The sequence below is a fragment of the Rhinatrema bivittatum genome, chromosome 5 (genome assembly GCF_901001135.1).
Source record: "Rhinatrema bivittatum chromosome 5, aRhiBiv1.1, whole genome shotgun sequence".
In the NCBI taxonomy this organism is placed as follows: Eukaryota; Metazoa; Chordata; class Amphibia; order Gymnophiona; family Rhinatrematidae; genus Rhinatrema; species Rhinatrema bivittatum.
The window spans coordinates 300,675,953-300,700,138 of NC_042619.1; the positions used below are offsets into that span (position 1 = coordinate 300,675,953).

The 24,186-nt window shown below is 42.9% G+C and overlaps 1 protein-coding gene across 3 annotated transcripts in view; it reads left to right on the forward strand.

The window, feature by feature from the left end:
- The window catches only part of UBE2D4 (ubiquitin conjugating enzyme E2 D4 (putative)), a 208,269-nt gene that overhangs the window by 52,544 nt on the left and 131,539 nt on the right, over positions 1-24,186 (forward strand). For 2 of the 3 annotated variants that reach the window (XM_029604171.1, XM_029604173.1), the window contains exon 1: positions 2,921-3,004. The exons of the other annotated variant lie outside the window; for it this stretch is intronic. In XM_029604171.1, coding sequence (XP_029460031.1) covers positions 2,927-3,004 — 78 coding nt within the window. In that variant the 5' untranslated portion in view covers positions 2,921-2,926. Of the gene's footprint in view, positions 1-2,920; positions 3,005-24,186 lie in introns of those variants that run through there. 3 annotated transcript variants of the gene reach the window in all.

Genomic DNA, 24,186 nt, shown 5'->3' on the forward strand with positions numbered 1-24,186 from the left:
TTTAGATGTTTTTGACATGCAAGACCCTGTGCATTCCTCACTATCAGTTCTTTGCAAATTTTTGACAAAATTAGACAATCAGTTTGATTTTCAGACTTTAGTAGATAAATGTCAACAGTATTTGCAACTGGAATTATCTATTAAACATTTTTCTTGTTTTTTGAACATTAATACAGTATCTAAGAATGCTCAGTTGTGTGAAACCCAGTACAAATTCTTAATTTGCTTCTATATTTTCCAACATAGGGCTTTTCTGACCAAGACTACATCCTCTGAATCCTGTTTGAAATGTTCTGCTTATTCAGAGACTTTGGGACACACTTTCTGGTCATGCTCTATAATTCATAGTTTTTGGTACAAAGTGTTTTCATATATGGGGAGGTTAGTGGGCTTCATTGTTCCTTGTACTCGTGACTTGGCATTGTTTGAAGGCTTTACCGCTTCTTTTCCTTGGAGTTAATATACAAAATTATGGTTAAGAGAAGGATTCTTACTTGATAAGAAAGCTATTCTCCATTTCTGGAGGACCTTGTATTCATTAAGTTTTATGTACTGGAGGACTGTTTCATACTCTGGCTGTGATGGAGAAACTGGAAGCAAAATGGGCCTCTCCTAAGCAGAAGTCTGAATTTGTGTGTATTTGGTTTCCTTATCTAGAATCTTTACTTATTAGAACTAGAAGCTAGCTTTTAAATGGTTTAGGTTGACTCAGTTTTACTTGATTTTTTTCTCTTTTTATGTAACCTGAAATATGAGATTGTACCTTTGTTTCTATATGCTGGTGGGGAGAAAAAATTAAAATGTATGTGTTACTGGAAACTGCTTTTCAGTAGTTTGACATGAGGTGTTTAGAATCAAACACCACTGGTGTGTCAGTTTTGTTTTACCTTGCACTTCAATAAAAATATGTAAACATAAGTTGCACATAGGAAACATGCAGCAGGGACAGAATAGGGTTGATGGACCTTGCATTGGTCCAGCATGGCATTTCATATGTTGTAGAGATGCTTTACAACAGGAGGGACAGCAAGGCTTTTGAAGGTTGATGGAAAGTACAGGCAGATCCTGGAAGAAAACTTGTTTGTTTGCCATAGACCAGGGTTTGGGGAGAAGATTCGCCTTTCAGCAGGATAGTGATCTTAAGCTGAAAGCAAAAGCAACAATGGTGTGGCTTAACAAGAAGAAAGTGAATGTCCTCAAGTGGCTTAGTTAAAGCCCAGTCCTGAATCCAATAGAAAATCTGTGGCAAGACTTGAAGACTGCAGTCTACATATAATCCCCAGGCAGTCTGAAAGAGCTTGAGCTCTTCTGCGAAGAAGAATGGACAAAAACTGCAGCTTCTTTTATGTCTTGCAGACCAGTCCATATAGTTGGGATGTGTCTGTCCAGCCAGCAGATGGAGGCAGAGACAAAAATTCAAGAGCTGACTTCACTTCCTATAAAAGGCCTGGTGCTACCTCAGTTCCTCAGTATGTCACTGCCTCAGCAGATGTGTTGACTTAGATCAAGACTTAGTAACTTGTTTCCTGTGGTGTCTTCAGCATCAGGAGCTGCAGACCAGGCTTCCTGGTAGAAGCAGAAGCCTGGGAAAACAGGCAAAGAGTCCTGGATTCAGGCAAAGGATCCTGAATGTCCTGCTAGAAGTAGTAGCCTAGGTAAGCAGCCAAAGTGCCCTGAAGATCCTGGTGGAAGAGAGTTCCCAGGTTAATAGGCAAAGAGCCTGAATGTCCTGGTAAACATAAATTCCTAGGGTAGCAAGTAGAGGACACTGATTTTCCTGGTTGAGTGGGCTCCCAGTACAGCAGGCATAGGAATCAGAGGAAGAAGGCTCCGCAGATAAGACTGAGGAAATCAGCAAGTCAGTTAATGCATAACTGCATGTTGGTATGTTTTGCCTAGGCTATCATACCCATTTAGCTTTGTGTGCCACCTTGAGGTAAAAGTAGCTAAGCTCAGTGATTGGAGTAACAATTTCTTAGCTGTGAGAAATTCCTTTAAGGAGGGTGTTTCAGTAATAGGCAAGGCCAATTAGGAGTTATAGAATCTCTGATAATCAGGCTCGCTACAGTTAGCTGATTATCTTCCTTGAATTCTAGTAACCTCCTGGGTTGATTTCAGATGCAGAACGGCAGTTTATAATCTTGGAACCTGGTGATAAGCTCCAAGTTCCAGTGTCAGTTCTTACTCTAGTTCCTTGTCTGGTTCTCGTTTTTAGAAAGTTGAATGCCTTGTTTAAAAAACAAATCAACAAAATAAAATCTCTTAGAATCTATAGAAGGGTCCAATGGAGTACGAGGAAGACAAAATCTTTGAAAGGCAAAGATACCCAGTCTTGAGGCAATTTAAATAGCCTCTTACATTCTTACCTGCCACTTGTGCCAAAGATTTTGTTTTGGTGTGAGAGAGATATATTTTTTTATTTTTGTTATTTAGAAAATTTATAGGTGCATTATTCCAAGTTTTAAGCAGCTTCCAATAAAACATTCATTTATAGTCATATATCAGTGAAGAGTATATTAAGGCAAGCAAACCATATTTTTACCTTTCCTTTTTTTTTTTCCCCTCTATAAGAGGGAAGCTACCTAGAGAGGTTGGTAAAACCAAATTAAGCAGAAGATGGCAGACCATAAAGCTGCCAAAAAACAGTGTATAAAAAGTTTGGTTGTACCTTATATAAAGTGATGAGAAGTAGCATTTGTAACTCGTCTGACCTGAAAACCCACATGCAACCAATAAGTAGTTATGTTCCCCCACAGGAAGGAAAATTGCTCAGGTCGGGATGCTGGAGCAGATAAATGGGAGTTCCCGTCAGCTATGAAGCCATTGGTGGCGGGGTAACGCGTGGTATTCAAAACTCCCAGGTCAGAAGTAGGAAGGCTTGACTCAGAAAGTCTTCCCTTTCCTTTTTCTCTCCAGGCTGCTAGGTATGGTAACTGGCATTTCAAGACCTCCTGCGGTGAGGCTAACATCCCTCAGTGGAGGCCAGGTTGATCATTTTTCACAGGTAAGGATCTTCAAAGAAGGGGGGAGGTCTGGACATAGGGATCTGGGCTGGTGAGGCTAGAGGAAGGAAAGGTAAGCAATGAGGCGTTTCCTTTGAAGAGGGCCCTCATCTGCACTGGTCATTGTAAGTCTCAAGGAGGACCATGGAGCATATGCAGGACCCCTTGGGTACTCCCTTGCAAGGGGGGTCAGTACAGTCTGGGCTCTGTGGTACAGTTTCTTCCCCCCCCACCCCACTGTAGAAGCTCTGTAGTAAGGACTGGTCCTAGTAGAGAGGAGCTTAGCAGAAGCCCCTCCCCATTCAGATCCTGCTGAATTCCTGAGGTTCCATGGCAAAATCCCCTGGTTTTGAACACTCAAGGTCACAAGTTTGATCCTCGCTGCCCCTGACACCAAATAGATTCCAGCACACCATGTAAACAGAATTCTGTACAATAGAAGTGCAGGTCTTTCAGTGAAAATGGGGAATTTTCTGTCTAAGCAGGCTGAGTTAGCTATGCTGTCTGAGTGATGTCATCTGACAGTGCACACATGGAACTCTCTCCCCGATATAACAGAGCTTTGCTCTGCTGCACTTGCATGGTAGTTCCCACATGGAGAGCATCACTAATCTCCTCAGTCTTATTTTTTCTGCTCTCCCGCACAGGTGTGTCTTCTCTCTTCTCTGTTCTCCTCAGGCTTTTCTAGACCTATTATTTTGTTTTCCACTCATGCTAGGGAACCCCCCCCCCCCCCCCCCCAATAAAAAAAAAGCACTTTTAAGTGCTACCAACATGTCAAAAAAGCCTGTATTCAAATACTGTGTGGACACATAATGTCCATCACTGACAGTCACAACTATTATTTTATTTATTTTATTTGAGGTTTTTTATCTACCGACATTCGTAGGAACATCATGCCGACTTACATCGAACAATATTAACAGAAACAAGAAATCACATGGAACAAGGGCATTTGAAACAGGGGCTTAAGGCATAGAAGGGTAATTAATAACTAGTTGAACATCAGCAAAGCTAAATAAAAGATAAAATATTGATTAGGGTTATATAAATAACTAACTAATTGAACAACATCAGTATAAATAACTAACTGAACATCAGCAACGCTAACTAGAAAGTTGAGGAGCTGACTAGAGCAATGTAAAGCAGTGGATTTGAGAACAATAATAAATGATGGTATATTGACTAGAGTAATTTAAAGCAGAGGATAAGGGGAAGGTAAAATAAAAGAAGGAGGAGTGGGTGAAGGTCAAAGGAAAGGGAGGTCAAAGGAAAGGAAATATATTACTATATTTTCCTAGGCCCGGAGCATGACCAGGCTTCGTGCCATGACTGCAAAGAGCCGGGAAGATAGCTTCCCTAAGGGAAAAAGGAGGTTCCTCAGCATTGGGAAGCTATGCTCTGTCTCCGAGGCACTCTGTCCGTTTGTCTCTGGGCAGAAAACGACACCACCAAGACACGTGGAGATGGTCAGCATCCATGGATCTTCAGATGTCACTGAAACATAAAAGTAAGCCAGTTACCCACCAAACACCCACTTCTTCATCCTGGGTGAGTGGGGTCTCGAGGGACAAAGTCGATGCAACACCTAAGAACCCCAAGCCAAAATTGGGCGAGTCTTCGCACAGACAGGCACAACAGTCGCAGTCTACTGGAGCGTCATCCATGTATGATGCGCACCGACGTGTCGCAGACAAACAAATGTTGGACCATGTGCCTATTGCAAAACAACACAATGCATTGACACAGGCAACAGTTCAGACGATGCACATCAAGAGTCGCATTGTGGTGTCAGTCATCCTATGATACATAGATGCACAGGGATGAGAAAGCAACTCCTAAGGCTCATGCTGACCCAATGCATACTGACTTCTCACAACAGCGCGAAGCAGACAAGGATGTGCCGTGTCCTCAGAAGGCCCAGAAATGGATGGTTCAGCGGTTGACTCCCATGACGCTAGCATTATCCCCAAAGAGGGATCAGCACCGGGCTGTCTCCCCAGACCGGACTGGACCGGAAGGTCCTCTGCTCAGTCAGGCCAACAACTTTCAAGTCAAAAGAAAAAAAGAGAGGGTACTACGTCCAGAGGAAGTAGATTCGATTTTGGACATCTTGTCTCACCCGCCTTGGTCTTTATCTTCAAAGCTCAGCTTCCTGCTTCTCGTGAGGGAGCAGGACATTCTACTCAGACCTCGCGATGTATTCATGTCACTAACTATGATTTTTTAGAGGAGTTGTCCCCAAGGTACAAGCAGACAGCGCCTGAGAAAGGTTTCAAAGGCCATCGCCAACAACCAGCTGCCATCTTGGCGGCAGCAGCAGTTCATCCTCATGGCAAGCGTACACCTTCTACTTCTTTTGTGGGAAAGGTACAACAGAACCCACCCGCAGGATCTTCCACTTGCCAATCCACCCATGCTATGAAACAGATTTCCTCCATTATTAAGACTCTCTTCTCTTTACATCTGCAAGCTTTTCCTCAATTCCCGGACTTTTCCAGCATGGAGGACGTAGAATTACTAGTCCCCATCAACCACTGCCCTCACCAGCAAGGCCAGATCTAGATCTACCAGATAGAACTGATCTTCGGGGATCCTAGAGTCGGAACACCACGATTCCCCTCTAGATCAGTCCCCAGTCAGTTCGACGGGGATACCATTCAATCTGCCAGAGGACCTTCCGGATCATTCTTCTCCGCCAGAGGATCTTACGTACTCCTGGTTCATCAAGAAATTGGGCACTGTATTGAACGAGGAGATCCAAAAGATCCTGGACCCCTGAGCAGAAGTCTTTGGAATTCTTAAAATCCTGAAAGTTCCAGCGGAACTTCGCATAAGTTTTTGGATGCTGATGTTTCCAAGGCTTGGGAGTCCCCTCACTCCAATCTTCCTGTGTCCAGGAAGCTAGATCTTAAGTTTCACTTGCAGAAGTCACTTACTTATGGGGTGGTCCATCTGCATCATGCATCCTTTTATAGTCCTTTTACACCCCCCCCCTCCCTAGTTTGAATTAAGTTTATTGTAAAGCCCTGTCATGCTGAATTATTTGTTCTCTGGAAACCGATGTGATGTTCCCAACGAATGTCGATATATAAAAATGTTAAATAAATAAATAAAAATCCATCATTGTGGATTCTGCAATGAAGAGGGCAAAAAAAGACGAAGCTTCATTTTTCTGCTCCTCCAGGTAAGGAGCATACGCTCCTAGATGATTTTGGAAAAAAGGTATTCCCAAATGCCATGTTGACCTCCAGAATTCAGCAACACCAATTTTTCTTGGTTCAATACCTGTATGAATGCCTCCAGCAATTAAAACCTTTCATTCGCTCGGAATCAGGGCAACAGATATCTCCACAGCCTCTCTATGACCTAGAGGAGGGCTTGCGTCATTTGCTGAGGGCAGCATACAAATCTTTCGAAACATCATCTTGCACTTCCGCTATATTCATTGCAACTCATCGCATGGCCTGGTTGCACTCCAGTTCTGTTCATGAGGACGACCGTGAAAAACTAGCAGACCTCTTGGGCTCAGGTGAGAACTTATTTGGGGGACAAGCTAAAAGACAGATTATCCCAAATTAAGGAGAAAAATGTGGCAATGCAATCCTTGCCAACATCCTCCTCACTTCCTTCAGTGCAATGGGGTTCAATCAAATCATCAGCAAACCTACCCATATAGCAGGACACACACTGGATCTCATGTTCATTAACTCTAATTTCTCTAGCACGACGGAACCTCTATGTACCCCAGTCCCATGGTCAGACCACTTTCTGATATCCAGCACCCTCTCCACAAAAAAGCAGCCATACACCCCACAGCACCATTCCACCATCCACTTTAGGAAACCATGTGCTGCCGATGTACTCAGTGATCATCTTTCCAAGGAACTCTCAAATTTGGATATATCCAACCCTGACTCGGCCATACTTTCCTGGCTCAAGATCACTGAAGCAGTAGCAAATAAATTATGCCCCGCAGTCTCCAAAATAATTAACCCAGCAAAAAAAGGAAAACAACCATGGTTCTCGCCTGAACTTAAACGACTGAAGCAAGACCTCCGACACAAAGAAAATAGATGGCGCAAAGCCCCCAATTCATCCACACTATCGGCATACAAAGAAACCCTACATCATTACAGGACCTCAATTCTAAGGACAAAAAGAGAATTCTATGCCAACAGAATCCACGATCTCAAATTTGATGCCAAGGTTCTCTTTGCCTATGTTTCACAAATCACAAACGCAGCCCCTCCGACGATACCTGACGAACAGGCACAAACCAAGGCTATCGAGCTCGCATTATTCTTTCAGAAGAAGATCTCGAACACTCTTGCACTCCTCCCAAATAATACTACCCCCCTCGCTACATTCCCCAACATCACCAACCTTTCTGGAGCCAATCTCAATAATTTTGAACCAACCTCCCCCAAAGAGATTGAATCTCTTCTTAAGAGACAGAAACCATCCAGCCACCCCACAGACAACATCCCATCTAAACTTCTGCTACTTATCCCTCACACTATCTTTGGACCACTGGCCAACATTATTAACTGCCTGCTAACTCAAGGTATTTACCCAGACAGTCTAAAAACCGCTTCTCTAAAACCCCTCCTCAAGAAACATAATTTAGACCCTAGAGAATTAGCCAATTTCCACCCCATCTCTAATCTCCCATTCTTAGCCAAACTCACAGAGAAACTGGTAAATACCCAGCTCTCAGAATATTTAGAAGAACACAATATCCTATATCCGTCCCAATATGGCTTTCGCAAATCACGCAACACGGAAACCCTCCTCATCTCCCTAACAGACCATATTATCATGGGACTCGACAAAGGCCACTCTTTTCTTCTAGTTCTTCTAGACATCTCGGCGGCATTCGACACTGTCAACCACTCCATCCTCCTGAATCGCCTCTCAGACATAGGTATATCCGGATCAGTTCACAGATGGTTCAACTCTTTCCTCCGCAACAGAAGCTTTAAAGTCAAAATTAACAATAAAGAATCACCCACTACAAATTCTTTACTTGGTGTTCCTCAAGGATCATCCTTATCCCCTACCCTCTTCAACATCTATCTCCTTCCCCTTTGCAAGCTGCTAACAGATCTTAATCTTATTCACCACCTTTATGCAGACGACGTGCAGATTCTAATCCCTAAAACAGAGTCCATCTCAAAATCGCTCTTTCTGGAACCAACTGCCTTCAATCTATCACTAGCCTTCTTAACAGTCTAAACCTGGTCCTTTATACCACCAAGACCGAACTCCTCCTCATCTCTTCCAACCAAGATAACTCCCCCCCCACAGACCCACCCTAACACCCAGATCACACACACACATGTAAGTGATCTTGGGGTCATCCTCGACAACCGCCTAAACTTAAAGAAAATGATCAACACTACAACCAAAGATTGCTTCTACAGACTCCAGGTTTTAAAAAGACTCAAACCCCTCCTATATTTCCATGATTTCAGGACAGTTCTGCAGTCCATGATATTTGCCAAGATAGACTACTGCAGCGCTCTTTTCCTAGGACTCCCCAGCTCCACCACCAAACCGCTACAGATAATACAGAACGCCGCGGCGAGAATTTTGACCAATACCAACTGTGGAGAACACATCTCACCAATCCTCCGAAACTTACACTGGTTACCAGTTAACTACAGAATCCTACACAAATCACTCACCATAATACACAAATTCATCCACAATCATCTTCAGCTCGACCTCGAAATCCCCTTCAAACTCTACACCTCCACCAGACTGATTAGAGAAATCTACAAAGGAACTCTGCAAGCCCCTCCAACCAAAGCCACACGCCTCACCACGACCAAAGACCGAGCCTTCTCTACAGCTGGCCCAGCTACTTGGAACAACATCCCCTCAGACCTCTGACTGGAACCATGCCATCTAACATTTAGGAAAAAACTCAAGACTTGGCTTTTCCGTCAAGCCTTCTCATACACTCCTGATACATACTAATTTGGCCTAGCCACCCTTCACGAGCTATGAAACCTTGTACCTCTTCTAAGCACCTAATCAAGCACTATCCCTAATCCTCATTTGTATCATGTTCGTAGTTAACTGCCCTCTCTGGCCTTTTTTTCCGGTTGCCTAAGCTTCCAAGTTTAACCTCCTTGTTGAATGTAACTTTGCTTCTTCTGTTAAACGATTGTTCTTTGTTTCAGTTTACCCCGTTCTGTGTAAACCGATCTGATATGGTTCTAACCATGAAGGTCGGTATAGAAAAGAGTTAAATAGAAAAGAGTTAAATAAATAAATAAATCACTGGATTCTCAGGGGCACATCTAAAAGATTCTATTCCCAGCATCACAAACCTTATTATCAGAGGAAACCATACAAACATTTCCTGACCTACCGAATGCAATCTTACCAACAATACCAGCAACCTTGCCTCCAGCCCCAGTCTGTGCAGCCTAAGGGGCGCCAATGAGACAGCAGGCAACAGAAGCAGTTGCAACTGCCTGCGTCTAAACCTTCAGTCTTTTTGAGCTGAGCACAGTCACAGCCCCAGCACCCAGTAGAGGCAGACTTTGCCACTATTCATCGGAATGGGAGCAGATCACATTAGACAAATGGTTTCTCAACATCATTCAAAAGGGTTTTCATTTGAATTTCAGGGAATCTCCCAATCTTCCCCACTTTTCCATTCCTAGAAGGTGACCCTTCCCAACTGTCCCTGTTGAAGGAGGAAGTACCTCAGTTGCTTCAACAGAAGGCCATCCAGATGGTATTGGAACACCAGATCCACACCGGCTTCTACTCCCTCAGTCCAAAGTGTTTGGGAAGTCTTCGTCCAATCTTGGACCTCAGGTCTCTGAACAAGTATTTTATAAGCTTCAACTTTTGAAACGGCTTCGTCCTCTACTTTTCTTTCACGATTTTCGGACTATACTTCAATCACTCATCTTTTCTGGGCTTGACTACTGTAATTCTCTTTATATAGGTCTCCCAGATAACACACTTCATTCACTTCAACTGATCCAAAACGCAGCAGCACGTATCTTAACAAACTCTTCCATAAAAAATCACATTACTCCGATACTTCAATCATTACATTGGTTACCAATTAAATACAGAATACAATTCAAGATCCTGTCCATTATACACTCTCTCATCTACACTCCTAATTCAATTACTTTATGTTCCATTCTCCGGATTTACAAACCCACCAGACATCTAAGATCACTGGACAAAAACCTCTTAGACATCCCATCACCACGACAGGCCCGTCTTGACATCACCAGAAAAAGATCATTCTCTGTCATTGGACCAATCTTATGGAACGCATTACCAGACTCTTTAAGATCCATATCCAACTCCAAACACTTCAAAAAATCCCTAAAAACACATTTATTTCAATCTGATTTCCATATATCACACACTAAATAACATAACTACTTCTCCATCAGACAGGGCACAACATTATTATATATTGATTTATTTTTTATGTAAACTATTCATTGTTTTAGATTTTTATTTTTATTATATATTTTTGTAATTTTGAGCTTTTATAATTTGATAATCTTTGTTCTTTTAAATTTAAATCTTTATTTACATTTGTTTTTTATTTAGTTATGTAAACCATTTTGATTAAACACTGTTTGTAAAGACGGTATACAAACACTTTTAAATAAATAAATAAATAAATTTCCAGAGAGAAAAGTTCAAGATGACCTTCCTCAAGTCTATTCTACCATTCATCTAGCAGGGTGATTGGATGTGCTTCCTGGACCTCAAGGATGCCTACACTCACATTCTGATCCACCCGTCCTGTTGACGATACCTGTGTTTTCAGGTCAACTCCAAACACTACCAATACCTTGTGCTTCCCTTTGGCCTGTTCTCTGCTCCAAGAATTTTCATCAAATGCCTTTCTGAGGTTGTGGCTCATCTAAGAAGTCAAGGGATTCGGGTTTTTCCCTACCTGGACGACTGCCTCGTCATTTTCCACAATCAGACAAGTCTTCAATCTGATCTCCACAAGGTGATACATTGCCTGGAAACTTTAGGTTTCCTCATCAACTACGAGAAATCTGTACTCAAACCGACTCAGATCTTACAATTCATAGGAGCCAGAATAGACTCCATACAGGTAAGGGCCTTCTTACCAGAAGACAGGATCTTAAAAAACTTGCAGCCTGGGATTCCAGCTACTCCACAGGCCAATAGTCAAAGTTCGTCAGGTGCTAATGATACTAGGACACATGGCAGCTATACATGTGGTATCCTGCACTCGGCTACATATGAGATGCCTTCAGTGGGGTCTAAAGACCCTATGGTCGCAGTATCACCAACCCTTAAAGACAAGAGTAACCATGACAGAACCCATGAAACAGGACATAACGTGGTGGTTGAAGCCAGGAGTGCTAGCCAAAGGACTGCCTCTGCAGCAATTTCCGCATCAGATAATCCTCATTTCTGATGCATCCACTCAGGACTGGCATGACCATCTTCTTCAGTCATTGGAACAAAAGGCTCATCAAATCAACTTCTTAGAGCTTAGAGCCATAAGAAACGCTCTGGTCACTTTCAGCCATCTTTTATGCGGCCGAGCTATAATGATTCACACAATCAAGTGGCCATATTCTACGTGAACAAGCAGTGGAGTGCGGGTTCATGGATTCTTTACAGAGAAGTGGGAATTAGCTATTGACAACTCAATTTCCCTCCAGGCGACCTATCTACCTGGAGTGGCAAATAAGTTGGCAGACCGCTTAAGCAGAACTTTTCATCCCCACACGTGATCCCTGAATCAGACATTGGCTGACTGCATATTTCTCCAGTGGGGTCTTCTGTGGATAGACCTATTCGCTTTAGAATACTACCAGAAGGTGAATTGCTTCTGCTCCATTCTACCCATTTGTCACAGAGGGACTCTAGATGCATTCCTCCTATTGTGGAGGACAAGTCTACTATATGCTTTTTTTCAAATATCACTTATTTCAAAGACGGACCAGAAACTTATTCAAGACAGAGCATGAATGTTACTCATAGCTCCTACATGGCCGAGGCAGCAGTGGTATGCATATCTAGTGCAGTATCTGCAAGACAACCAATACTTTGACCTCCTGACATAGGAGGCGAGGTCCCCTCTCCATCCTTTTCATGCATCTCTATATCTGACAGTGTGAATGTTGAATGTGAGGTTTTAGGAAACTTAGCCCTCCCGTCGTCAATCCAAGTCATAATTATAACAGCAAGGAAAATTTTGCATTTAAATGTAAACGATACATAGACTGGTGTGCACAGAAACATAGAAACATATAGAAACATAGAAATGACGGCAGAAGACCAAATGGCCCATCCAGTCTGCCCAGCAAGCTTCACACATTTTTTCTCTCATACTTATCTGTTTCTCTTAGCTCTTGGTTCTATTTCCCTTCCACCCCCACCTTTAATGTAGAGAGCAGTGATGGAGCTGCATTCAAGTGAAATATCTAGCTTGATTAGTTAGGGGTAGTAGCCGCCGCAATAAGCAAGCTACACCCATGCTTATTTGTTTTACCCAGACTATGTTATACAGCCCTTATTGGTTGTTTTTCTTCTCCCCTGCCGTTGAAGCAGGGAGCTATGCTGGATATGCGTGAAGTATCAGTCTTCTCCCATGCTGTTGAAGCAGAGAGCCATGCTGGATGTGCATCGAAAGTGAAGTATCAGGCACATTTGGTTTGGGGTAGTAACCGCCGTAACAAGCCAGCTACTCCCCGCTTTGTGAGTGCGAGCCCTCTTTTCTTCTCCCCTGCCGTTGAAGCAGAGAGCTCTGCTGGATGTGTGAAGTATCAGATTTTCTTCTCCCCTGCCGTTGAATCAGAGAACTATGCTGTATATGCATTGAAAGTGAAGTATCAGGCTTATTTGATTTGGGGTAGTAACCGCCGTAACAAGCCAGCTACTCCCCTCTTTGTGAGTGTGAATCTTTTTTTCCACATTTCCTCTTGCTGTTGAAGCTTAGAGCGATGTTGGAGTCACAGTAAGCATGTGTATGTTTATTTAATAAGGGTATTGACTCCAGGCAGTAGCCATCATTCTGGCGAGTCACCCACTCTTCATTGGCAGCCTCTTGACTTTATGGATCCACAGTGTTTATCCCACGCCCCTTTGAAGTCCTTCACAGTTCTGGTCTTCACCACATCCTCCGGAAGGGCATTCCAGGCATCCACCACCCTCTCCGTGAAGAAATACTTCCTGACATTGGTTCTGAATCTTCCTCCTGGAGCTTCAAATCGTGACCCCCTGGTTCTGCTGATTTTTTTCCTATGGAAAAGGTTTGTCGTCTTTTGATCATTAACACCTTTCAAGTATCTGAAAGTCTGTATCATATCACCTCTGCTCCTCCTTTCCTCCAGGGTGTACATATTTAGATTCTTCAATCTCTCCTCGTACGTCATCCGATGAAGATCCTCCACCTTCCTGGTCGCCCTTCTCTGTACCGCCTCCATCTTGTCTTTGTCTTTTTGAAGATACGGTCTCCAGAACTGAACACAGTACTCCAGGTGAGGCCTCACCAAGGACCTGTACAAGGGAATAATCACTTCCCTTTTCTTACTCAATATTCCTCTCTCTATGCAGCTCAGCATTCTTCTGGCTTTAGCTATCGCCTTGTCGCATTGTTTCGCCGACTTCAGATCATTAGACACCATCACCCCAAGGTCCCTCTCCTGCTCCGTGCACATCAGCCTTTCCCCCCCATCGAATACAGTTCATTCGGATTTCCACTCCCCATATGCATGACTTTGCACTTCTTGGCATTGAATCTCAGCTGCCATATCTTCGACCACTCTTCCAGTTTCCTTAGATCTCGTCTCATTCTCTCCACTCCTTCCGGCGTGTCCACTCTGTTGCAGATCTTAGTGTCATCCGCAAAAAAGACAAACCTTACCTTCTATCCCGTCCGCAATGTCGCTCACAAAGATATTGAACAGGACCGGTCCCAACACCGATCCTTGCGGTACACCACTTAAAACTGCTCTCTCTTCAGAGAAGGTTCCATTTACCATCACACATTGTCTTCTGTCCGTCAACCAATTTTCAATCCAGGTCACCACCTCGGCACTCACTCCCAAGCTTCTCGTTTTATTCACCAGTCTCCTGTGCGGAACCGTATCAAAAGCTTTGCTGAAATCCAAGTATATGATATCGAGCGCTCTTCCCTCGATCCAATTCCTTGGTTACCCCAGTCAAAAAAGTCAATCAGATTTGTCTGACAGGATCTTCCTCTGGTGAATCCATGCTGCCTCTGGTCCATCAATTCTCCAGACTGTAGATAGTTCACTATTCTCTCTTTCAACAGTGACTCCATTACTTTTCCCACCACTGAAGTGAGGCTAACCGGTCTGTAGTTACCAGCCTCCTCTCTGTTCCCACTCTTGTGGTTCAAGAGATAGGCATTCTCCAGCATTGTCACGTTCAAGGACCTCGGGATCATCTCCATCCTCTGCACCATGGAAAGACCTGTTGTGTCTGTCGGTTCCCGACGCCCTCTCTCCGCCCTCCTTACCTCTTTGGTGCCTCCCTCTTCGCCCGCGGGAAGATTGGCTGCCGCAGCGTCCTTCTGCCGAAGTCTTCTGGCGTCCCCGGACCGGCTAGACGCTGCAACCCACCATGTTTCCTGGAGGCTTAGGGGCGCGTGCGCGGCGCGGCCCCGACTGAAGTACTGGAGATGGCGCGAACCTCAGGGGCGTCCCCCTGAGATAACGTCACCTGTGACGGATATATAAGGTCTTAGAATTTACTAACAGATTGAGTTAGCAAGGGTTCAGGTTACTCTACCTAAGCTACTCTGCCTTCTCGGATTACCAGGGGTACCCTAAACCATAATGGTGACATATATATATAATGATAGGTCCTTGCCTAAACCAGTTAGGGCACATTCTACTAGAGCTTAGGCTGTGTTCTGGGCAGAGCTTCATTTGGTTTCTCCGTTGGATATCTGCAAGGTGGCGACTTGGTCCTCCTTACATTCCTTTTCTAAGCATTATCATTTGGATGTAGGGGGCCAGTTAGGAAGCTATGTTTGCCACTGAGGCCTGAGAATGAGTTGGCAGCAACCCACCTTGTTCAGGAGTACATCCCATCCTTCTGGCCTTACTGGCTGAAAAGGAAGGAGAAATTAAATTTTACCTGATAATTTACTTTCTTCAAGTCCAGTCAGACCATTCCAGGACCTTCCCTATGCTGCCAAGCTCTTGCCTTCCTTCTTGCAGTACATGAAGAGTTGTTGTGTTTGTTGAAGTGGTATAATCATGTATGTTGTTTTTACAGCTGTTCATGTGATTCTTGCTGGGGGGGGGGGGGGGGGTCTGTTTCTGATTAGGGTTTCATGGCCTTGCAGCCCTGTGGTTTAAAAAAATGATTAGGTTAAAAGATGAGGGTTTATATTGTCCTCAGTTAGCTTGTTACAGGTAAATTGGCAGGCTAAGGTCAGCACAGATGCATAAGGGTGACGTTAGCAAGCCTGTTTATCTCTGTCTCCATCTGCTGGTCAGGGTGCATAAACCATCTCTTTGGACTAGTGGGATGGGAGCTCATTGTCTGGGACGAGTCTGTCTGAACTCAAGGAAAGGAAATTTGCAGGTAAACTTTAATTTCTCTATTTTTTTGTTTTTATTTGATAACTTTTATTTCTGTGCATTCAAGTGAACTAACACTGCAACCACACTGCTTTGTCCAAGACTTTTATAAGGTATTGTACATACCCCAGTTGGCTTACAGACCAAGCGAGTTAATGCGATGAATGAGAACTATTGGCAGGAGATACCTTGGAGAGCCTAGCCAAGGTAATGATTATAGCAGCAGCAGGACCACTGTAAATATTTAATATTTATATTTTAATTTTGTACTCCATTCTTTTCAAAAAGACTGAGTGACCTGCACGTATAAGAATAATAGCATAATAAATAACATAATAGCATACAATAAAATTACAAAATGTCAACATCTGAGGTACAATGGTATTTCACTAGCAATGGAAAAAAACTGTATGTGGAAGTTCCTATTTCTGGTGGAAAAAGGATAACTAAACTGAAGCTAGGTATTTAACCAAGCGCCATAAGTTGTGGGAAAAAACCTTTCTCAGTATTAGAAAATGGCAAACATACTGAGCAAGTCAAAACAATCAAAAGAGCCGATGATAACCCCAAAATCAAACAAAAATAAAAAAAAAAGGGGAACCAAAGCAAAAAAAACACAATCGGTCAGCAACTAACTTAAACATAAAGGGGCAGATTTTCAAAGCCCTAAGCGTGCCGGGCCTACTCTATAAAGGCCCGGCGATGCATGTAAAGCCCACGCGTCTAAGTCCCGGGGCTTTGAAAAAGGGGTGGGGAGGTCTGGGGGCAGGGTGGGGCCAGAGGCCTCCGGCACGGCGGCCATTTGCCACCGTGTTGGAGGATTGTGTGCCGGCAGGCTGCTGGCGCGCGCAACTTGCACCTGCTCAGAGGCAGGCGCAAGAGGTAAGTTAAAGAAATGGGGGGGTTAGAATAGGGCTAGGGGGTAGGAAGGATAGAATAGGGGGGAGGGAATGGGTGAAGGCTGCGGGTTTCGGCATGCGCAAAATGCACTAGTGTGCACCCCCTTGCATGCGCCGACTCCTGATTTTATAACATGCCCGCACCTGCGTGCGCATATTATAAAATCGGGCATCCATGTGTGCGCGCCAGATAGCGCATGCACATGGACGCCCACTCGTATCTTTTAAAATTTACCCCAAATTGAATATAAAGGTGTCAGCAAGCCTGACGATGTGTCTGGTTCATAAAACGCCACGCCGCAGCAAACCATTCCTTATTATAGCAGAGTTAAACCCCCAGCTGTTATGGATTTTACTGATATATCCTAACCCCAGTAGTTAAAATAGATCATGTAATAGTTAAAAAGTGGGTTTCTGTTAAGAAACTTGTAGCTAGGTCATATGCAACTTTCCAAGGAGCTGGTATTGTGCTGCCTGCTGACAACCACAAAGAATCTGACAACTGGAATGAAAGCTAGTCTGAAAGTTTCCTTACTTGGCTCTCCAGTGATGAATTATTCTGTGAAAATGAGGCTTTCATGTTGCATTTTCTCTATGCTCCTGCTATTTAATTTTCAAGCCATACCAACTCAGTTCATGGGTTTAAATCATTTTTCTTTTTGCTATAGACCTTTATTTGAAAGTCAAGTTAGCTTTGCCATCTTGATGTTAAATTGTGAAAAAGGATTATTTTTAAAGCTGAATAATTGCCACTACCATTCCTCAACCCCTGCCCCAGATACCTTTTGCTTATGTATTTTCAAAGCATTGTGCACAAATTCGTTTTTGCTTGTTGCATGGATCCCAAGAGGGGTTTCATCTTCCCAGTCTTCTAGTGAAAGGCAGGAGCTATTTCTGTGCCAGTGACTAGAGTGACATTGTGAGAGCTCTGGGTTATTTTCCCACTGGTGAGAAGTTTGAGAAAATTGACAGTATATACTGCAGCATTACGTTTGATGGTTACCATCAAGTTATTACTTTTCAGAATATTGTTTAAATGACAGGTGCAAGCCCACTGAAATAAATTGTGCACTATTCTTCATCTTGCCAATGAAAAAGGGCTTACAAAGGCAAAAGAGGTATCACATTTCTAGTGAAGAAGTTTGACTCCTTATATGCTGGCTGAATACTCTGTTGGAGAACACTGATCAGACCATACGAATAGTAGGCTGAAATGAAAGTTCTTATTTTCGAACTGGTAACAGTACATGGAAAGGTCTTACCTCCATTAATTTAAATTCAGATGTAATACTATGAATCGTTCAAGATCAGTTTAAAGGGCACCCCAACGTCATTAGCTCTAAAGCCAGCTAATGTCTCTCTATGAGGTGAATTTTAAGACCCGTTTGCTGGCTTGCGCACATGGATGTGGCGATTTATAACACATGCATGTATACGTGCGTCTGTTATAAAATTGGCTATATGTTCATACATGTGCACATGACTTTATATTGACGTGTGCATGGGTGCGCAAATGCTACCTCAGTTACTTAAATGGGGGGGGATTTTAGTAGATACGTGTGGCGATACAATTACCTTTTCCCCAATTCGTTCCCACTTTGCCCCAGTAAAGGAGAGGACTTCCTAAACCCCCTAGCTAACTTGCCTCCCTTTTACTCTATTAGCTCCAACTCTTAAAACCCTGCTGACTAGCCTAGTTTTTGTAATTTTATTACTTGCACGCTGTACATAGCAGAAGTAAAGTTTCGTGGTAGGGGACACTGGTGCACTTGTGCACGTAAATACTTACATGCAGACTCGGCCCGCCCAGACCCCTCACCCTTTTTGAACTTTTTGATTTGTGTGCATTCTAGGAGATATGCATGTACTCACGTTTTAAAAATTCGTGTGGGGAACGCTGGGCCAAGTCACACACATATTTTGCGGCTTTGGCGCACATAGCACTTTTAAAATCTGCCAGAATGAGTACATATTGCTGACACAATGCTGTAGATCCTTACAAGGGAAAGAAACTGTTTATTAAGTATGAATTACTAACTTGCAGGGTCATTTATCAAAATGCATTATGGCGTTAACATGGGCTTTAGGGCCATAATGCCTGCTATAACGCCATAACACATGCAATATTTATCGCAGCACACAGCACGAATGCAAATTTTTTAAATTTATTCAAAGGGGTGGGATCAATGAAAATGAGGGGCATTATCACACCGTGCGATACTGTAATGCACGCTATCACACATTTTTAACATCAGAAATAACTACACCTTTTTGCCTGGCTTTAAGCTGTGCGATACACTCAAAGCAGAATTTGAGATAAATATCACAAATTCGTTTTGGGCATTTTCAAGCAGGGAGAGAGGGGAAGGGAGAGAGGAGAGAGAGAGCGAAGGGAGAGGGAGAGGAATGGAGTGAGAAGAGAGAGAGATAGAGAGAGCCTATGGGGTGGCACACACAGTAGTTAACTCTTTATACCACTATAGGAGGGCCAGCTACTAACTCGAGGTGAGGTTTTGGTGGTGATCTAGGGTTTTGAGGCCAGTTTTACATGCACAGTGAGATTACCACAGTACACATCAGTGAAGATTTGACATGATTTGGAGTGAGGAAAATCACACAAAGATGAAATTTCTACAGTGTTCTCTCGCCCTAGCTTGATGGTCTCTCTACCAGGGTACTATCAAGCTAGGGCGAGAGAACATTGTAGAAATCTCATCTTTGTGTGACTTTCCTCACTCCACATCATGTCAAATCTTCACTGATGTGTACTGTGCTGTTTGTACCTCTGACTATGCATGTAAAACTGGCCCCAAAACTCTAGACCACCACCAAAACCTCACCTCGAGTTACTAGCTGGCCCTCCTATAGTGGTATAAAGAGTTGACTATTATGAGAGCCCTATAAAGAGTCTCTCTCTGAACAAATATCGCGGGGTGTGATAAAGTACCCCTGTAAAACGCTAATATAGTGTACAATACAGTAACTCTTAGATTATCATAGCCGCACCCCTTTTCTTTATTGCAGCATGTGATTCATGCTAAAATTATCGCATTTTGATGAATCTAGGCTTGATATTTTATTCTTTTTTAAGGGAGCCTGTCTTCCAGATTTTGTCATGCTCCTGGCTTACCTCTAACCAGCTGGACCTGTCCGGCAGCTGTTGCAGGCTCCCTGATAGGATTTGTAAACTGTTAGAGCAGGGCTTCTCAGGAGGTTCATAAATAAACTGAGGAGCCTGTTGGTGGACTCCAAGTTGGTGGACGGGATTAGAAACTGCTTGAGTGAGAGACAACAAAGGATGATGGTATATGGAATTCATTTGAAGGAAAGAAAGGTGATTAATGGCATGCCTCATGGATCTGTCTTGGTGCTGGTTCTGTTCAATATTTTAATGAGTGGCATTGCAGAGGGGTTAAAAGGAAGATCTATCTTTTTGAAAATGATATTAAGATTTGTAACAGAGCAGACACCACTGAGTACACAGAATGAGAAGTGATCCGAGAAAGCTCAAGGATTGGTTGGCTGCTTAGCAGCTGAAATTCAATTAAAAAAAAAATTGAAGAATCATCTCTTTGGGGTATTTAAAGCAGCAGGCTGAAAACCAGGGTTCAAATCTTGCAGTCTTTCTCCCACTGATGCTCCTTGTGATCTTGGGTAAGTCTATTTGCCCTCCATTGTCTGACATACAAATTTAGGGGGTCATTTATCAAAGTGCTATATGGCATTTTCGCATGTGTTATGGCGTTTTCGCATGGAAAAAACGCCTTTAACGCATGTGAAAACGCCATAACGCATTGTGTGATGCAAATTAGAACAAGGGGAGGAGTTTGGGGCGGGATTTGTAGCCAAGTGGGCTGGCTTCATAATTTGCGAAGCCATATCGCACAGCTTTAACGTGCATTTTTTTTTTTTTGTAAGTTTTTATTTTTGCATGAAAAACAAATGTTACAACACATGACGAAGTCAGGATCAATTACATGTGCGTATAAACATACTATATAGAAACATAATTATCCCCCACTCCTAGGATCCGTCCCAGAGCCATCATATAGAAAAGATACATCATGAAATGTGGGGATTAAAACGCATTTTAAACAACCAGTGTCATGCCTGATTTTTGAACACAGACCGTCGATCCATATACATGCATAATCAATAGCGTTTTCCTTTAACGTGCATTTTAACTACATCTTTTTCATTTGCGTAAAGCCGTGCAATAGGGCTTTATCACGCTATGCAATGTTTTCGCAAATGCCGTTTTTCATAGTTTTAAGCTGCTGGAGATCCAGCCTAGCTATCAGGGCCCTTCTACAACCAGGTAGAGAGTCCATCAAGCTAGGTTAAGAGAACATTGCACAAATCTCATCTTTGGGTGAGTTTCCTCACTCCGAAGGTCATCAAATCTTCACAAGAGAGCACTGTTCGTATGTCTCACTTTGATTGTCAAAGTGGCCCCTAACCCCTACACTAATACCTAAACCTCACCTCGAGTGACTACTGTAGGTAGGCCTCATATAGAGGTATAAATACCTACCTAGTATGAGGGTATTATGGCTAGTCTCTCTCTCTCTCTCTCTCTCTCTTTCCTCTTTCCCCCCCCTCAGTGGTTATAGAAGGGCCCTGATAGCTAGGCTGGATCTCCAGCAGCTTAAATTGGTCCCCCCAGTGGTTGTATGTAAGAAATACAACCATTCTGGCACTTATCGCAAAGTGCGAAAAAGTTATCGCAGTTTGCGCTAATACCTATGCGAAGCGCTAAGATAGCGCATTTTGCGATAAACTGCCTATTACCATAAAACATGCCCCTTTTCCTATCGTATGCAATATTTAGTGCATTTTGATAAATCCAGGCCTTAGATTGTAAGGCCTGGATTTCTGCTGTTATATGTAAGGGCTCCGCCCAAAAGCTTTTGTTCTTTGTGAACCGATGCGATGTGCATACGAACATCGGTATATAAGAGACTTTAAATAAATAAAATAAATAAATAAGTTGTCTAGGGAAGAGACATACCTACCTACTGTACCTACCCAAACTGTAACTCATCTTGAGCATGGATTTGGAAAGGTGAATAATTTAAATAAATTTTCAAATTAAAAAATCTGAGGAAACAGTATATAATGGGGGATGAGGTACTGTTGTGCACCAAAGAGACTGCAGGATGATCATGTCTGATGATCTCAAGGTAGCAAAACAATGTAATAAGGTGGTGGCTAGAATCAAAGGGTTGCTGGGATGCATAGGGAGAGGTATATAAGAAAAAGGAGGTAATAATGCCTCTGTACAACTTGTTGGTGAGACTTCAACTAAACTTTTATGCCCGTTTAGGAGGCCATTTTTCTGAACAGATATAGATAGTGTAAAGATGGTCCAGAATCTGCACCAAAAGCCCTATGAGATGTGATATTAGGTCCTAAATATGTATACCGTAGAGGAGAAGAGAGAAGGGGGGATATTGTAGACATTCAAATACAGTTGTGCTCATAAGTTTACTATCCCTGGCAGAATTTGTAAGATGTGTACCATTTTAAGAAAACATGAGTGGTCAGACAAAACACGTCTACTATTTTTAATGTGTTTCAAATTAAACTATTATGCATCACAGAATAGCACAATCATTAAACAAACCATAGCAATAAAGGAAATAATGAAATGGTCCTGTTCAAAAGTTTGTAATTCCTTAGTTCTTAATTTTGTGTATTGCCCCTTTGTGCATCAATGACGGCTTGCGGTCTTTTGTGATAGCTGTGAATGAGGCTCTTTATTTTCTCATTTGGTAAAGCTGCCCATTCCTTTTGGCAAAAACCTCCAGATCCTGTAAATTTTTTGGTTGTCTAGCATGAACTGCATATTTGAGTTCTCCCCAAAGTGACTTATTGATGTTGAGATCAGGACACTGTGATGGCTACTCCAGAACCTTCACTTTCTTCTGCTACAGCCGCTGAAGGGTTGTCTTGGCCTTTTGTTTCATATTATTGTCATGTTAGAAAGTCCAAGTGCGCCCCATGCGCAGTTTCCTGGCTGCAGAATGCAAATTCTCCTCCAGTATTTTCTGATAAAATGTTACTTTCACCTTGTCATCAATTTTGACTAAATTCCCTGTGCCACTGTAGCTCACACTCCCCCAAGTAAGCAGAGATCCACCTTCATGCTTCACAGTAGGGATGGTGGTAACTCCTCTCCAAATATACTGGCCGATACAGTAAAAACGCGGGAGAGCGGGCAACCGTACAGGCCACTCTTCTGTGCGCGTGATACAGTATTTTAATTTATTTTAATTAGGGCCAGCGGTAAAAAGAGGCGCTAGGGACACTAGTGCATCCCTAGCGCCTCTTTTTTGACAGGAGTGGCGGCTGTCAGTGGGTTTGACAGCCAACGCTCAATTTTGCCGGCGTTGGTTCTCGAGCCCGCTGACAGCCACAGGTTCGGAAACTGGACACTGGCAAAATTGAGCGTCCAGTTTTCGACCCGCAAGCCGCGGGCTCATTTAAAATTATTATTTTTTTTTTTTTACTTTTTTCAACTTTTGGGACCTCCGACTTAATATCGCCATGATATTAAGTCGGAGGGTGCACAGAAAAGCAAAAGCAAACAATACTGTGTGGCTTGGCTGCACATTTTACTTACTGTATCGCGCGGGAATACCTAATAGGGCCATCAACATGCATTGCATGTTGTGGGCGCTATTAGGTTTGGGGGGGTTGGACGTGCGTTTTGGACGTGCTATTACCCCTTACTGAATAAGGGGTAAAGCTAGCGCGTCCATTACCTGCTATTAAGTTCACTTAGAGAATAGCCACTGCCATTAGCAATGGTTACATGGAATAGACTTAGGGGCGGATTTTAAAAAGCATTTACATGCGTAAATCTGGGTTTTACGCATGTAAATGCACTTTACTCGAGTAAGTGGGCTTTTGAAAATTGCTACAATATATGCCATTGAATCGTCCATAGGATTTATTCGCATAAGTGCACTTTACGTGAGTAAATGGCTTTTGAAAATTGCTACAATAGTAGTTACATTTATGCGCGTAACTCCTTTGAAAATAACCCCCCTAGTTTTTGGGTACTTGCCAGGTTCTTATGGCCTGGATTGGCCACTGTTGGAAACAGGATGCTGGGCTTGATGGACCCTTGGTCTGACCCAGTATGGCATTTTCTTATGTTCTTATGTCCAAAACACGCGTCCAAATGCCGGCTAACATTGGCCCGATAGCGTTTATGGTTGCGACCATAAAGTTCAATTTTGGTCTCATCACTCCAAATTATTTTATTCCAGAAGTTTTGAGACTTCTCTAGGTTCTGTTTGACGTATTGTACGTGGACTGTTTTGTGGTGTTGGTGCAGCAATGGCTTTTTTCTGGAAACTCTACTATGCAGCCTATTTTTGTTCAAGTATCTCCTTATTGTGCCTGCTAAAACACTCACACCACTTTGTTTCAGAAAAGCCTGTATTTAAATAGAAGTTGCTTGTGAGTTTTTCTTTGCATCCCAACAAATTTTCTTGGCAGTTGTGTCTGAAATCTTTTTTGGTCTGGCTTGGTATTAACTGAACCCATAATTTTCCACTCCTTAATCACAGTTTGAACAGTACTGATTGGCATTTTCAAATCTTCTGATATTTTTTTATATCCGTTTCCTGATTTATAAAGTTGAACTACATTTGCTCGCAGATCCTTTGACAGTTCTTT